We start from the raw sequence: 17,649 nt of genomic DNA, 5'->3' as shown, positions 1-17,649 counted from the left end.
TATAGAGAACAGTGGCCTCTTGCAGGCACCCTGCATGTGTCCACAGCAGCCCTGGAATTGGAGGTCAGTCACTCTGGATCCCACTTCTGACACCATGTAATGTAGACTAAAAAAAGGTAAAACCACAAAATAATTAGTTGTGTTTATTTGGTGTCTTATGGGACCATATATTTAGGAGGAAACCCAAATGTATGCTCCAAAGAGGGGAAAGGGCTTAAAGTTTTTAAAGCAAAAAGAACTCCAAGGGGGTTTACAAAAATTGTTTTGAAAGAATTATGATTGGCTAAAGCTATTGTAACTATGTTTATCTACACATACTTGTCTGAAAAGGTGATTCAGCAGAAATCTACTTTGCTGTAGGCAGTAGGTGTTCATCCAGGATGTTTATGGTTTAACAGAATGCAAAGCTTAAAGCTCTTACCAAGAATGGTCAGTTTCAGGTAAGAAGATGTGCAGAGATCCCATTTCCTTAATCTCCCCCTAACCTGACTCTATTTTAGTTTACTCTCATTATCAATGTTAACCCCATTTTGTCTATATGTACAACATGTATTTTCCATTTCACTAATTTTCTGATCACTTGTGTATAGTATCTGATCCAAGTCATAAATGTTAATGATTATATTTTCATTTCTAAACATTCATTTGGCTCTTTTATAAATCATCTCTGTGAATAGTACCTGACTGCTTTCTCATGTTTCAATGGTAGTGTTTCTTTTTTCAAAGGGCTCATATACTATTTTATCTTGTTTTTTCATATGTCATATCTCTTTGTGATTTCTTCTCCTCCCATTTCTCTCCTCTAGTGCTGTGTAACTGTGTTATGAGTACTGCATATTGTGAGCTGCTGTCATCCATGGGAATCCTGTGCCGCTTGCACCAAGAGCAAGGGCAGGCCTCCAGTAAGAATTTTATGTAATTCTACGATGAGTGAACCACCCAATGACAAAACAAACAAACCATCCCAATATATCTATACTCTTGAGATGGTGACAGCTGGATAAAATTCAATTTCTGTATCTCAAAAGTGCAGAAGGCCAGGGAAACGCCTTGTGGGACAATGGATAGGCCTCTCTGGACTGTGGTGCAAATCTGACATGGCTTCACGGACACACTGACTTAATTCAAAGACAGTCTGAATCATGTAAACTTCGAGTCCAGATCTGTGTGAGGGCAGATCTGTAGACACGGATTTTCAGGGAGTTGCTTTTTCCTACCTAGAGTGCTAACTGGGAGATTTGTCCTCATCCCCCTTTTCTCTGGGTCGCTAACCTTTTAAGACCTCCAGCTGAATGGAGAGTATTGTTTCACATACTCCGGCTCAATATCTAGGCCTTATCTGGTTTCCCCTTTGTGGCCACTTAAAAACACAACTGTATGTCAGGGAAGTCAGCAAACAACCCTGGGCCAGCCATGGGGTGGACATTGTATTAATTGGGTTAAAGTTGGCTTTCAGATGTCTGATATTTTACTTTCAGTGAATGGGAAACATTAATCTGGTATTCCTATTTTATCATATTAGAAAAATAAAATGGACATGATTAGTTATTCACAGGTAAACAGGAATAGCTTAATGTTTTAGGCTCCAGATTCATTAACACCATACACATCAAAGCTTATACTTTACCTTGCTAGGAAATACTTTATCTATTCTCCTTAATGTACTGTCTCGTCCAACGTAAGTCTAAGGAACACAGTTTAACCAATAAAAAAATGACAGTTTGCACAGGGATATTATATGGAAATCACCATTCATTCCGGTCAGCATCACAGTTGCAGTGATATTGAGAATCTAGGCAGTTCCCCTCTAATCCACAAGCACACTTTTGAGCATCAGGCAGAGAACCTCCCCAGTAAGTGTGTGTTTCATTGGCTCTTCCAACCCACCAGCTCACTGGGGTTCCATCTGAAAGACAAGTATGAGAAAGGTGACACCCGCTGCCTGCCTCCCAGTATAGTTCCTTTACTCCCCTCTATTTAAAACATAGAGACTATTTTAGAAGTGAGCATATTTTAACTCTGCCATAGGAAAACTTTTTTAAGAGGGCTTCTAACTGTTTAGAAAGTATTTCAATATCAAGACTTACATTATTATCCATATGTTTTTCTTTCATCAGAAAACAAGCAAGTAGTTCCTACCTCATTCAGGCATATTTACATAGTTCTCTTGAGGACTCCAATTACATAATTTATTTGGATATAACATTCAAAAATGAATTGTCATCAAAGTTAAAACGAGAGTAATTTATACACTCTTATCTAAAATCTGTTTGAGATCCTAAAAAGCCACCGAAAGAATTTGTTATTATGAAAAATAAAACTTTCTTGAAAACACTGATACTTTCTGTCATGTCTGACATTTCTTGGACACATGTGCTTTTTCTTTTACTGAATGGGTTTGCTCCATATTGGAAACTAAAGAAACGGCACTGATAAGACCTCTTCTAGACCACTACAGCTCAGTTCTTTAGCCCTACTCCTCGCCAGTGCCACCACAATTAAGCGGCAGGGCCAGAGGCCACCACAACTCTACAGGACTGCACATTTACGCTGAGTCACTGCTGAGGCCCTAGTGTGGAATCACAGCACACCTGGGTGAGAATGATTAGAAAAGATGGAACCTGCAGGAGGGTGGAGGGGAAGAGGTCCCTTGTAAACAGAATCAGAGTGGGATGTAAAATTGAAATCAAAGTGACATCTATCAGTTGGATCTGCAAAGATGCCTGTCCTCTTGCAAACCCTCAGGCTGTCCCGACAAGGCGCCTACTGAGAATCTGGAACACATCCCAGCTTGTCCCTAACTTATAGCTGCCACTGCTCATTATGGCTCCCTGTTTGATGGGGCCAGAGCTTCTGCTGATAGCCTCTCGCTTGCAAACACGACTACATTCATTACCACCACAGCAGGCCCGCGGGTGAGGTCCGTGCCAAGAAATCAACATCCACGGTCTTTTAATTTTTGTCAGTGTATTGAAAACTTATCTTCAAGGGGTGGAAGATATTTTTGGCCTAACAGATATCTAACAGGTATTTTTCAAAATACCATTTTAAAAACATCATTATTCAATACTTACTCTTTCATAGATTGAAGAGCAAAGAGACTATACACAAATCACTACTGTGTGTTTACATCAGAATTCTTCATTTTCATTCCAAAATAAAAACCATAAAATGTTTTTAAAGGTACAAAATGCACTGGACTCCACTTAAGATTTCGGAGTCATTTAGTGCCTTTGCATAGGAAGTAGTTAAGAACAACATGAAGATGAACTAGAGGCTGAAATGGAAACAAATGGCGGGTGGGGGTCACTGGAGCAGCACGCATGGCTCCACTTCCTCAACTGTTTGAGCCCCTGGCTCACTTTCCAACTATCCAGCCACAGCTACAACCCTGTGACCCTAGGGCTCACAGGATGGTGCCTGAGTAACCACCTAGGACCAACACTTCGTGTCATCTACCTACCTCCTTAGCCACAGCTCATCCTATGCCCTGAAACCCTCCGTGACAGGGCTCTCAAAGACGCTGCAGGAATAATGTTCCCAGGCCCTAAGGAGAGCTCAGGCTCCATGGGCCTCCCCAGACTTCCTGAAAACCTGCACGACAGCTCAGGCCGTACTGAGGCCCCAGCCTTGCTGTGCCTCAATTCCAGTTTCCTGTTAACTTCTGAGAATTTGAACAGGGGAAAATTCTTGGGATAAAACTAAATTCTGATTGACATTTCCCCATCTACCCTATAAAATTCTTGAGCTGTCTGCTCCCACATGGCACCATCCTCACGAGGGCTCAGGGGAAGGCTTTGGCTGATTCCACTCCTGCACACATGGGTAGCATCAGGGTTCGACTTGCCCGTTTGTGGCTGGGATGGTGCTGAGCAAATTAGTACAATTCTAAGGTATAATTAAGCTACCCTATTTGCCTGCCTCACCCCTACTCTAATTAAGAGCTTCTGGAATCTACAGGACTGCACTGAATTTGTTTAAATTACTTTTGTACTAAAAATTTTCTAGCAACAGCATACATGACATGCAGCTGACCTGAGCATGTACACACAATGCAGTCCCCTATTTTCTTTCTTCAGCAGGTGTTTAACAGTTTGAAAGTTCTTTTCTCTTTCTACCTTTTCCTTAACCCCAGTTGAATACTTGTTTCTGTGGCTGTTATTTTATATATTTATATGGGAGGGATAACAATTGAGCAATCACTTCCAGATCAGCAGGCAGACACTGGCCCTCCATGTGGGGATTCCTTCCTGATCTGGGTGGTGTCCAGGACCTGGAACAGACCACATGCTAGTAGGCCTGAGTCTGCTCCCTGATTCACCGGCTGGTTTTGTCTCTCTGACTGACGGCAGTGGGCCCCAACAATACTCCCCTGCCTTTGCCTTATCTTCCCTGGTTGGGAAATCCAGCCCACACTCTTCCAAAGCACTGACTGACGCTCCAGGAAGCAGCTTTTTCAGTCTTCTGGGAACATACAAATTTAGCTCAGTGATCTATTTGGCAGCAAGCAACTTATGGTAAATTCTAAAGCCCTCTACCGCTAACTACAATTCAATAAACCAGAGAGATACAAATAAGTAGCATTTGCTTTATGTCATTTACGCTCATTGTGTAATTAAGTACTGGGAGGTTGGAGTGCTGGCTCTGAAGACTAAAAAAGATAAAACAGCTCTCTAAGTCCCATGGTTGCTAAGTGACAGGCTCCAAACTTGAACTCAGATGACCCTGCCTACTGCCCTCTGCTCACTCCAGGCCCCGGACACCTGATCAGAGAAGAGGCAGACTGGCCTCCAGGAAACCGAGGAGTTTCATGAAGGTGGTGGGGTTGCACATTCTTATGAAATGAGCAATTTCAAAGACGGAGATGCAAAACCAGAAACAGAATTTTCAAAGGTAGAATGGATATGCAAAATGAACTACGAGCAGCTATGTCACGTGAAAGAATTGTACAATACCAACTAATTACTAATTACCTGAGATGCTAACTACATTCAGTTATGGTGAAGAATCTCACAGAACCATCACCCAATGACTAAGCCATATTTGCTGTAAGCAATACCTTCTAAGATAAGCAGAATCAGGGTGCCATTGCCCTTCATGGTGGATGAGCACTGTGCCTTCCAAGGGCCTTGTAAGGGGCTTTTGCTGCTCAGTTACCCAGCTGAGTGTGGGAAGAGACTTCAGATCATCCACAGCTTTGAGCAGAGAGCCACACACACATATTGACCTTGCTCTTTGCTCCAAAGAAGAGCATCTGTAATTTCCAGACTGTAATCTGGGCATTATGGACACAAACTTGCCAGCATGTGTGGCAGGCACTGTGACCCTCAGACACTGTTGCCCACCGTGGCTGGTTTCTCTGATGACTCACCCTGGAGAGTGGAAAGCCTTGACTTCTTGCAGTAGAAGGCCAGCTCCTGTTGGCAGTGGTTTGCATGGCCAATTATGGCCTGGAGCTGTTCCATGCTGGCCGTGTACTTGAAAGACAAAGGATGGGGGCTTTCTCCACTCGAGCTCTTAATCCTGGTCCAGTGGGAGCCATTGTGCTGCACTGAGGTCCAAGCGGTGTCTTGGGGGCAGAAATGGGTTGGGGAGGGAGAAAGAAAACTGTGGCGAGGCTATAGGAACTAAAAATAAACAGGAAAATCAGAAGCATCTTTTTGCTGAGTTAAGGTTTTTATTTTTGTAGCTACCACATCTCTCTGAGACTGGAATCAACAGAAGTGGAATTCTTAAAATATTAACATTAGGGATTCACTTTACTGAAATTGGCATTACCCTGAATGTCTTCAACACTGTCAGGGGGCCAATTCTGAGAATTCTGTGTTACAATACTCTGTCATCAATAGAACTTTTTGGCTCTTAAACAGTGTTTCTTTCCATTACTGTAAGAAGAAAGCCAAACTTGTATTATGTATTATTTACCTTTTTAATAAGCATATTCCCCACCTAAGCATCTTTTTCTCTGGTACTCAAAGAAATATGTAAAAAGCACATCTGAGCAGCAAGCAGCCCACATGATCATGCAAAATAATAGGAATTAAGTATTTATGACCAAACCTGACAGGGTGCCAGCACCTCCTTCAGTGGCCAGCAGGAAGAACCATGCCTCACAGCATGTCTAGCAGAACCAGCCCTGGCAGTAATGAAGCCCCACCAGTGGCTGTGGGCAGGTTCAGACATACCTGTTACACTGATTACCTGTGACTTTTTACAGATTTAAAAAACAATACACACTCCACAATGTTTATAACAGAAGAAAACTTTATTGACTTCTTTGACCTTCCCCCAAATACACCTCCTACCATGAAGATAGAGAAGCTCCCACAGTATAAAGGCCCGTGGTGCAGTGGCCAGACACCTCCAAATGGCTCAACTGTGTGTGTAATGTCACGTCACACAACTTTCTCTGTAGTATGTATCTGATAAGATGACTGGTCTACATATAAACTCTCCAAATTATAGGGGCAGGAGAGAGTCTTGTGTAGTTCATTTGTATTATTTCAATAGCTACTACATGAACAAGTTTCAAAAATCCAAATGCTACAAAGAGGCCACTGAAGAGTCCCTGCTCGCTCCTGTCCTGCCAAGGGAGTCTAGGGAAAATCAAACAGCCACACAGGTGCTCACGATCCCTAATGTACCAGATACTCCCAGAGATCCTGGCAGAGAACCCTAAGGGCCTGGGAAGAACTCTGGCTCAAAGACAATGTTTAAAGAACATCACAGAATATGTAAAAACCTAGCAAGAACAGGAACAAGTCATGAGTCAGCATGACTAATGCAGGTCTATATTCAATTAGGAAAAAGACTTAATAAATCATCTCTCTGCTCACTGATGGGGACTGTGAGTGTTCCTATAGCAACAACAATTCCATAGATTTTTTTTTCTTCTTTAATCACATTTTCATTAGACACTTTATATTTCAACATTTTCCTGAAAAATTACTTAAGTGGGCCTGGCATTATTTTGTGTATTTACCTACTCCCATTCACCCTCAGGGTTTCTCCATCAAATGAAGTGGGGGTGAAGAAGCCATGTAGAAGACTGGGTTAGGCTTAGGAGTTCAATTATGATGCCATTGTGTCATTATTTTCAGGGTTTATGGCACAAAGAAAAATGATGTGGCTGAATAGTTGATAAAGGGTAGTGGTAAGTAGGATAGATTTATGGTCTTGCATGGTTTAAATGTAGTAATAGAAATCTTTCTCAAGTGGAAAAAAGGGAAGGTTGAAAATAATCAAGCTGTCTTCTGTAAAAAAGAATTTAAATGACTGCTCTTTCCAGAAATATTCTTTAAAAGATCCCAGCAAAGACACATTATGTTCCCCTTATTTTTCACGAAATATTATTTTTATGGATTTCAAAACTGTTGGTGGGAAGGGATCTCTGAGATGCAACACAACCTTAACTTCCAAGCATGAGGAGACAGACCAAGGAATTCAGTGACCAGCAGGATGGAAAATACTTAGCTGTCATTCACTGTAGTTTGAAGCACAAATGAGACTTGAGGAAGGTGCAACAGCAGACTAATTTAAACAGGATTTTTGAACTATTGTTGAATTAGACCCCATCCCAAAATGTTCAGCCAACTCATTGCACCTTTCATCTGCACACAAGCAGGGAAGCTGCTGGTGGGCCCTGGCCTGCCATTTGCCCAGGTGAAGGAAGCTGCAGCTAAGGTATCTGCATAGCTGGCTTGGTGAGTAGGATCTGAGTCCTAACACTGACTCACCTATCAGAACATCCCCTCGTTTCTATTTATTTTGCTAAATTACATCCACTTGGCAATTTGCAACACTTCCTTCACTTTATAATACACCTCTGAACTCTATACACGGGGTCTTTTATAGGAAAACAGTTGGGTGGATGGTAAAATAAGCATCTTTATTTTACACGTATAGGTAAAGGTAAATTCAAACCATATCTGTGGTCATTTCTTTTTCCCTGAGAAAAAAGACAAAAGACTTCATCATGAAAAATCTAATACATTTATAGTTGGTGGGCCTGCTCCTCATGTCCTAGAAAGTGATCTGGAGGAAAAAGAAGGCAAAAATTCCTTTTCTTACAGATGCCTGAAATGAAGTTCAGTTTGTGTCTAAACACCATCTCTTTGGAAATGAGGCCAGCTGCCTGCATTTCTCCTGATGGGAAAGGAGGTCTAAGTTCAGAGAAGACTGGGAAGGAAACACGCCAGATGGTTTGACTCATCACATTCTACCTCCAGATGAGTAGCTGGTTGAGAAGATAAACTCATGCTGATAAATAAGGACAGGCTGATGTGAATGCCAGCAGCCATTCCTGGATCCAGAAAGAGAAGCTGAGCACCGATACTGCACCCTTCAAAGCTACGGCCCTAGACGGCCTTCTCAGAATTCCTCCCACCATGTTCCCAACCAGAGACCAACACTGTCACCTTTTTTCCAACCCAACCCTCTTGCCACACAGATAAGGAAATGGAAGCCTGGAAAAACCCACTCACTCAGCTTCATGAAACTGTACAGTTTTGCCACCCATTTATAAGCAAACCTGCACGAGTCATTGAGCTTTCTGAACAGGTCAAGTTCTCACAACTGCTGGTTCTACAATGGTCCCACAGTGCCTTATGCACTGAAGCCCTCCCCTGTGTTTCAAATGAAAACACTCCAGGAGGAAACAGAGCTGGGTCATGGATTATATGCACACAGAGCTGGAAATGGCCATGCGAGCTGCTGTGACTGTCCACCGGTGCCCTGAGGAAGACAAGGGCCCACTGTATCTGTCCCTGCCCCAGATCTCAGAGGCAGGAGCCCTGCCATGTCATACATTTGCCAGAGCCAAGGATGACTCTGTTTTTGTTTGACCCAGGGCAAGGTAACAGCCAGACTCTCGGTTCTGGGAAAGGCTCAGAGATGCCCTAGGCAGAGCCTCACGCCCACGGGTCCCTCCGGATCATTGTTCGTGTTAAGGCCTTCACAGGGCTGTCCTTGTCACAGGTCTAGCCTTGAACCTTTCGTAATTGGATATTTTCAACTCAAGAAAATGCTCTCACATTTGAGACAGCCCCAAGGGAATACAGCTACTTCCCAGCCTTCTTCCCTTGGGATTTTACAGAATTCTTTTCATTTAAGAGGCACACTGAATACACTTTTGTGCTTCTGCTCATTCATTCATGCTGTACGCACCTGTTACTTAACACAGGGCATGTGATTACACAATTTACACTCTCTTGAGGTGACACACACATGGGCCTGGCCCAGTGCCCAGCCCCTCTCAGGTGCTCAACTGTCATGTCAGTGTTGCCTCTTGCATCGTAGCCTGCCACACAGGCAAATGGCAACGTGACTTCCTAAGCAAAAAGGAAGAACACAGGTCTACCTTATAAAATTAGGTATGGACAGAGCCCAGGGCTATAGCAATGAGAGATTTATTTCACAGTTATAACCCATAAAGTGAGATGTGCGGCCCACCACGGTGGTCCCACAGGAAAGGGGAGCTCTGTGAGCTGTGGAGACCCCAAGTCAGCCAGGCCTCCTCCTACCATGCCGTGGAGATGCCATGCAGCATCTCCCACCTGTGTCAGCAAGACTGCCACCACTCCTCACTGCAACCGACACAGGAAAGGTCTGGACCCAGGAAAACAAAACTGAACGGGAGTCAGGTTCTCGTGTTGATAGAATTCTTTAGGAAAAAATGATCAATCCTTACCCTTGCCAAGTCTCACACACAGCACCAGAACATGCGAGTCTGTACATTTAAGGCCACTATACCAAATGTACAGGACACTGCGTGATGTCCTAATTAATGTAACATTTTCCCTGCCACACACTGCACATAAACCATCTTCATACAAAGAGGGACAGAGCAGTCTGATCTGAGCTCTCTGATCAACTGTTATCCTGGTCATGGCCCTCAAGAAGACGGAATAAACTCTTTCTTGTTAATGCAGTGGCTGTGTGGATTTCAGTCAACATAATCAGCAATCTTGGAAAAGTCAGAAAAATTCTCTGACCCTCCAGCTCCATATCTGTTAAATGGGAGCATCCAGATGAAAGCTGTTGTTCTAGCCATCTTCAAGTGCTCAGGCAATTAACCCAGCATGCTGCTGGCCTAGTCACTCTCTGAGCATTTATATTTTTACTGCTTATCAAGACCATTCATCTTGTGCACCTGGAAGGCTGGGACATGCTGTGTGGCTGACAGAAGAGCAGGGAGGTGACCTTTCCCCGAGCGTTTGTCTTCCCCTTTGGGCAAAGCGACAGGACTTGCTCCAGGAGTTTTGCACCCCACACACACCTACAGATGCCTCTTTTAGCAGCTACCTTTTTGAAACTGCAGGAGGCCAGTCAGAATAATGTCCCTTCCGTGGGAGCAGGACGGATTCTATGCAGGCAGAGCCAGTATAAAAGAGATGCAGAGACATGGTGTACGGCAATCACAAAGAGGGGCTCGGCTTTACATTTTTTAGATACCCTAATATTTTGACATTGAAAATAATGTTTCTCACAGAAAATTCTATAAACAAAACCTGTCACATATAATGAATATAGAAAAACACCAGGTTTACTGCCAATATCAGTTTTCAAGAGCAAAGCAGAGAACAATGAAATAACAGCTCTTTCCAAGAAAAGAAAATATATCTTGCAGCAGCTGCGCATTTACTCATGAAAGAAACTCTGCCACCCACACTTAGAGCCCCTTTTGACACATTTCCAACTGGCATTGTTATCTATCTAAAATACAAATGGGAAACTTGTAATATTCATAGCATTTCTAGTTAGCTGAATTCCAGCTGTCTGCCTCCCTCCTCTGAAGGTCAGTGAGGGCAGCACCTCCCCTTGTGACCCTCAAGCAGAGCATGGGGCCTCAAGTCCGCAGAGCAACTCAGGGTAGACGAGGGACTGAATGCACGAATCCAGTGGATTCCTGAAAAGGGAGCAGCTTGATGCCAAGACATTGCAGCAGGAAGACAGAGGTGAAAGAAACAAAACCTATCCAAATAGCAAACAAAAAGTATAACATTGTGGGCCCATGCTACAGAGGACTGTTTTTAAAAATGTGACTTGTATGAAGGGCAACTGGGCTGATTGGCCTTTGTTAAAGCATGACGCTGGGGGCTGACACCATTTCTGACAGGAAAAAGGCGATTAAAGAAACACAGTAACAAGTGCTAGATTACTGACCTCCTGGGTCAGCTAGTCAGGACCTGAAGGTGGGGTGGGCAGGGGGCAGCAGACCCAGCTTGTGTGTCTAGCCCTAGTTGATTCTTAGGACCTTGAAGTGGAGTCACTGCCCTGCAACCCACCTCCTCCATGTGATACCCGTTTTCATGCTGCAGTGTCTGAGAGCCAGTGTTTCTGAAGCACGTGACTATGAAAACAGGGAACAACACCTAGGCTGTGCAGGGTGGGCACAAACTGCCCTCTCTCTCAGTGGGTACAGCCAATGGAGTTCCCAGTTCTCATCCTGTCATCAAAGAAATTACGTTGTTTTTTCTGGTTAGAAAAGAGAATTGGCCTGTTAACAAATATCACAAATAGAACATTCAAAATAGTGTTCCTGTTTCTTTTGTCTTGGATGTTTTTATAGCAAAGGTATTAAAACACATGCAGAATATGTCCTAGCACTACATTTTTTTGAATGCTATTACCAAAGATATAATTTCAGCCACTGGTATAGTATTTGATTTTCTGTTTTTTCCAACCGTTAGCACTTGTTTATGATTAGAAGTTGTATTATATTATAGCATGTTAATATAATATAACTAGAGAGTATCTAATTGCCCACAGTCACGGTAGCACCGCAGTGAAGGCAAGACTTTCCACAGTGGATGTGTTTCCAGGCCGTGAGAACACGGGCAGCGGCTTAGCTCTCTCTCAGTGAGATTGGTCAGGGACACCCCTGGGGACCCTGGTCAGGATCAACCAGTTAGCTGTAACTCTGGCTTATTTCTTGGCTTTTCTCCAGGAACAATCTGGAGTTTTCAAACTTCTGATTAAATACTTTGTTGCACAGCTTTTGGAAATTTTTGTCATTTTTGGGTTGGCCTTTGTCTTCAGGGCACTGCTTTCCTGATGGCTTTGAGTTTCATAAAAATCCTCAGTATTTAATACTAGTATTATCTGGAATTAATTCCTGTTCTCCATCCTGGTTTTTGTGTATGCGTCCCATGATCCATCTCATGTGCCATCTCAGTCCTAATTTATGGAGACTTAGAACATTTATCTTGTTACACAGAACAAGAATATACTGATTTCAGGAGTCTGAGATTTGGACAACTAGAAACTTCTCTAAACTTAATTACCATGAAAGGCCTTGTGATACAATGAGTATCTGGCCTTTTGTGGTAATTAACTGTTTGCTCATCTGCAATGTAATATGAAGACACACATAGTTATTAAGTATTCTTTCATAAGAAAAATTCATAAAGCACTACCAATCATTAAATCATCACTCACATTTCATGAATCCTTACACACACACACACACACACACACACACACACACACACACATATATCTTAAAACTCTTAAGGCTTTCCAAGATTAATCAGAGAGTTTAGAAGGTATTTAATTTACAAGATCAACGTCTGTATTTTATTTTAATATACATGAACAACTCCTGCATGTGTGGGTACCTCAGAGCCAGGAGGATTCAGTGGCAGATCAAGTTCACGTGGGATGATTAAAATGTTTTTATTACAACCATAAGCTGCAGACAATCCGGCAATTAGCTCTCATTCCTCTTGGCTGCAAATGTCTTTCTTTATCACTGGGACCTCGGCCTTACCAAACCTGCCGACAGGTAATTATCCACAAAACAGCCTCAGTCCTGAAATCTTACTAATCTTGGGATGTGTCAGTTAGGATCATTTCACTTTTCTATGGATCCTGGAGTTTTTCAGTGTATATGGAACCCTGGTCATAGGCTTAACCCAAGAAAAAAGTAAATAAAAATAGTTTTTTCCATGCCCTAGGCTTCTCTGTGATAAGTAAGCATGTGATTGATAAAAGGGGAGTATTGTTGGGATGCCAGCATCCTCCCTTAGCTTTCTCTGTTCTCGGCATTCACTCAAGCCATGTAATGAAAGTGAAACAAAGCAGAAATTGAATAACTGGGGGGCCTGTTATAACGATGGGAGCCCAGAATGTCTAGAAAGATCGCCTTGGCTATTTATTTCCTCTCACAAGTGATTGACCACACATCTTTCAATCAAGGTAAGTCCATGTATTTATCTCTGCCATTGCTCTGCAATATTTTGGTCAGTATTTATGATAAAATGTTGCCTCAAAGACCCGAACAGCCATTCTCACACAGCCATTCTCACACCCAATGCAATGCCCTGAAAGCTCCTACTTTTCTGTACCAACTCCAGGGCTAGTTTTCAGGTCGTGAGATATATTTGACTCAATACAGATCAAACCATATGATTACCGCACTGCCAAAATGCTCAGAGTTTTGTTTTACATAGGAAGCGGTGGTATGAAAGCTGCACCATGATTTTTAGCTACTCACAAACCATTATCATAAATTTACCCATAAATAATTCCTTCCTTGAGGGAATTGCAACCTCATCAGGGAGATGTAGCCACAATAACAGAGAAACCAAATTACAACTATAGTTACCTTAGAACCATCTGCAGCTGATTTTTCCTGAACATTGTCTCAGATTTTGCAGAGTCCAATCCTAGGGTTGCTGAAGTACCTATTAATTCATATGACAGAGTAGCCCAGGAAGTTTCACCAGGACAAGGAGCGCTGTTCCCTTTCTGCTGGTGAGGTGTGGGCGTGGAGGAGACGGTGTGGTGCCAGTACACATAGTACAGGTAGAGGGGAGGGATAAAAACATGTATCAATTCTATCAGGGGAGCTGCCATTCACTCCAGAGGCTGTGAAGGCTCTTTTGAACTTCTGTACTCATAGGAGCAGATGTTAACAATTTCAAAGAATGAAAGGATTTGTTGATGACATGTATATATTTATCTATCAAATATAATTGGTTTCTAGGTGTGCAGGAATATATTACTACATGAAGTGTGCACAACTTTGAAACATTTGTCATCTCCTAGATAAATTCATGTGATTAAATATTCAAAAAATACAAATGAATGACTTCATAAATTTGAAAAGTGTATATTCTCCTAAGTCTTTGGCATTTATTGACATGAACTAAGAAATAAAGTTTACCCTTTGTTTTAGATTACTAAGCAAAGACTTATTATTAATTGTAAACCAAGAGCATTCCCACACAACAGTGAAGTAACTTTTAATTACCAGCTAACTGTTGTAAAATATTATGTTTACTAGTTCTGAGCAATATTACAATTACAATCACAATGCGTATCTAATAAAGCTACTACCAGGTAAACCCTACTTTCCCCATTTTGGTTTAGCACACAGCCATTTACATGAGTTTAACTGTCAAAATAAAGCTTATTAGCATACCTGTCATATTGCAATACACGAGAGCTGGACCCAGGGGGCCACTTCCATCTGAGTCGATATAGTAGAGGCCTGAAGAGCTTCCTCTGTGCTTGTGGGTTTCACAGGACTGCTCATAGAGAGCTGCAAAGGACATGGGTCTCAGGGGGGAACTGCAATGGGAAGAGGCCCCCATGTTGTTAATCACACGCCATTTTCCCCAGGGACACTCATTCTGCATAGCTCTCAGGGACATTTTCTCTACTCGAGAAATTCCCATTTCAATCAGGCAGCATGAAGATTCTGCAGCACAGAGTGGAAGAGTTTAAGAGGTATCACTGTGGGACACATAGATACGAATCCTGCAAGTTCTAGAAACAAGATTCTTTTCAAAATGTGGTAACAGGACTCTAGTTCTGCCTCATTATGTCTAAGCATCTGAAGTGTGCTGGCTTAACCTTCCTGAATCATGTTATTATCTAATAATCACACTGATTCTTAAAAATTACTAATTATACCCTTTGTTTGCTTAAGACCATTTACATGTGACATGCACTTTTTTCAAGATGAATTTTACAACTCAGCAATTCTTCATTCAATATTTAAAGCTTATTTTTAAAAACTTCCTTAAATGCTTTGCAAACTCAAGAAAATTGAAATTTCAAGAAAAAGAAATAAACGTATATATGAAATGTCTCCTTGTAATTTCAATTTGTCCCAATTCTTAATTGAGTATTTTCATGTATAATGAATGTTTTGCATGTACGAGACACAGATGATGGATCTAATTAATTCACAGTAAGTTTAAATGAGCAATCAACCAAACATCATCTTCTGTGCTGGCTTGACAGGAAAAGCAGTTAGTGGCTGTGGGGAAGGAACATAGTACTGATGCTGGCAGTGTTGTGCGACATCATCAAGCTGGCCCAAATGGTGAGGTCTGCCATCCACAAAAACCTGACTCAGGGAGTGGCCAGGCCAGATCCACACAGTGGAGTGAGCCAAGAACTGAGGCCATTTAAATTGGCTGGGTTATCTACTTTTTTCAGCTTTGCCTATTTTAAATAGTTAAAACAAACAAACTGGGGAGGTGGAGTAGAGGCATTGTTTTTCTCTCTTCTGACAGAGTAAGACTAAAGCGATGCTTGTCTATCTGGGGATCTTAAAAAAAGCCAACATTCTTCTATTAAATATGGCCAAGTGTCAAATGTGTTAAGTTGCCCCCTGATCAAGAGCACTACTATCGCCATCTCCTCTGATGGACACACAGACAATACGGGTTTGCCTTCCCACCGAGCCTGCACTTTGGCCACTCACGTTGACTTTTCTGTAACACAGAAACATGCTCACAGCTGCCCAGAGAAGTGTGCAGAGGGATATGCACGGGCTGGTCACAGTGATGTTTGGGTGGGACTGGAGCTGCCGAGGGAACAAGGGCAGAGGAGGACTGATTAGACCAAGTCACTAACAATTCACCAACCAGTCCTTAACCAGTGAGGGCAGCTGGTATCTGCTCTGTTAAGAGACCCCGCTAGGTGTGCTGGAGGGCGGTGAAAGACACCGTCCATCTAACTGTGACCACGGTCAGGTCACCAAGTCTCGGGGTTCCCACTGCTGCTCCTTTCAAATGAAGAGCTGCCTGGCAGGTTCTTCCCTGGCTCTGCAACAGTAAACAGAGATGCAGGTGCAACTGCTCCAGTTCAACTCATGGGGTGCTTTGGGGGTGGGTCACCTCCCCTTGTCTGCCAAAAGGCTTCCAGACCCTGGGAAGCCCACTATCTGGGGACCCAGGGGTCTCATCTCAACACCAATGCCTGTGTCCTTGGGATTCAGTTCCCACAAGGTTGGATACATGACATGACATGCTCTGCCTTTCTCCCACACTTTATGTGACAAAAAATGAAATAATTCACAGGGAAGAAATCTATAGTGTACAATGTATTCACCAAGGAGGAGGGACTGAATGTGGTGGATTGAAGAATTTTCATGTCATGCTCTTTCTCTAAAGACCCATAGACGGGGGAGGTGTTAAGAGAGAAGAGATTCAGAAATGTCAGTAGTGATACACAAACAAGGAAAAACACAAACCAAAGCTAGCAGAGGTGTTAAGAGAGAAGAGATTCAGAAATATCAGTAGTGATACACAAACAAGGAAAAATGCAAACCAAAGCTAGCAATTAGACAGAAATGAGGATTCCAGGGGCTCTGTCATCAGCTTCTAGTAACTGATGAATGAGTGGTCCATTAAGTTTTGTGAGCTTTAAAATGGAGAGAGCAATTCTTGTAATAAGGGACTGTAGTTCAACGCAGAAGAAACAGGATGGAAAGCCCAGGCTAGGAACACTGTGACTTTGGGCAAAAGACTCAGTCTCTCTTTTCTCAAATGTAAAATATAGATAATAATAACACTTACCTTCCAGGGCTCCTTCAGGGATTAGAGGAGAGGAGACATGCAGGCACTGGAATCCCTGGCACATGGCAGTTCAGTGGGCTAACCACCTCCCTCACCACCAAAGAACATCCAGGCTGCAAGGCCGGACCACTTACCTGGCCTCCCGTGGGCTCCTAGAAACCCCACCATGTTGGCTGCCATCCCACACTTCTGAGACTCTCCCCTTGCAATTCAATAAATAATGAGAATCTGTAACTCAGCCTCTTGACTTTGGCAGACAGAATTTGAGAACTAAGATTGGGTCCCGCTCAAGAACCATTAACAACATAGAACACCATGCATTCTAGATTGTTTTTATTTTTTACTTTTTTGCTATATTTTATTTTCCTATTCTTGGCTTCCTTTCCTTTGCCTGCCATTTTTTTTTTCCTGTCCTGTTTGGTACTGTCTATTTCTGTAAGCTGCCTTAATAGCATTACTGTATAAAAGATTAAAATTAGCATTAAAATTTTAATTAAAACTAAAAATCAGTCTCTAAAATACTTCTTTTTGTTGTTGCTTTTCAGCATGTGGTCACACAGACACAAACAACATATACATAAAATAATGAAAAGGAAAAAAGAGCCACATGGGACCCAGAACAGGAAGGAGAAACAGGGGAGGCGTAAGGCTCACAGGAATGGCAGGTGGGGCCCGAATAGCCAGTGTGTGTGCAGTCACAGGAAAAGGTGTCCCAGGACTGGGAACATTCACCCCCATGTTCACAATAGCTTGGCAGACACCTAAAAGAAGACAGACACAACCACAGTCGGTCATGACAAAATGTGTATTTTCATACTAATGTCCGAGTGAAGGA

General features: G+C 42.5%; 1 protein-coding gene across 4 annotated transcripts in view; it reads right to left on the bottom strand.

The window, feature by feature from the left end:
• The window catches only part of LOC118922095 (contactin-associated protein-like 3), a 219,561-nt gene that overhangs the window by 30,626 nt on the left and 171,286 nt on the right, over positions 1–17,649 (bottom strand). For 2 of the 4 annotated variants that reach the window (XM_036904444.2, XM_057498477.1), the window contains 4 exons: positions 17,469–17,575; positions 14,426–14,545; positions 5,372–5,569; positions 1,750–1,906 (listed from right to left, as the gene is read on the bottom strand). In XM_036904444.2, the coding sequence (XP_036760339.2) occupies positions 1,750–1,906; positions 5,372–5,569; positions 14,426–14,545; positions 17,469–17,575 (582 nt within the window). The remainder of the gene's footprint in view (positions 1–1,749; positions 1,907–5,371; positions 5,570–14,425; positions 14,546–17,468; positions 17,576–17,649) is intronic. The other 2 variants (XM_036904445.2, XM_057498476.1) reach the window with 2 other exon arrangements.

This window comes from Manis pentadactyla, chromosome 3 (genome assembly GCF_030020395.1).
Source record: "Manis pentadactyla isolate mManPen7 chromosome 3, mManPen7.hap1, whole genome shotgun sequence".
Lineage (NCBI taxonomy): Eukaryota > Metazoa > Chordata > Mammalia > Pholidota > Manidae > Manis > Manis pentadactyla.
Note: the sequence above shows the minus strand (reverse complement) of the source record. Positions and strands in the feature narration are given on the sequence as shown.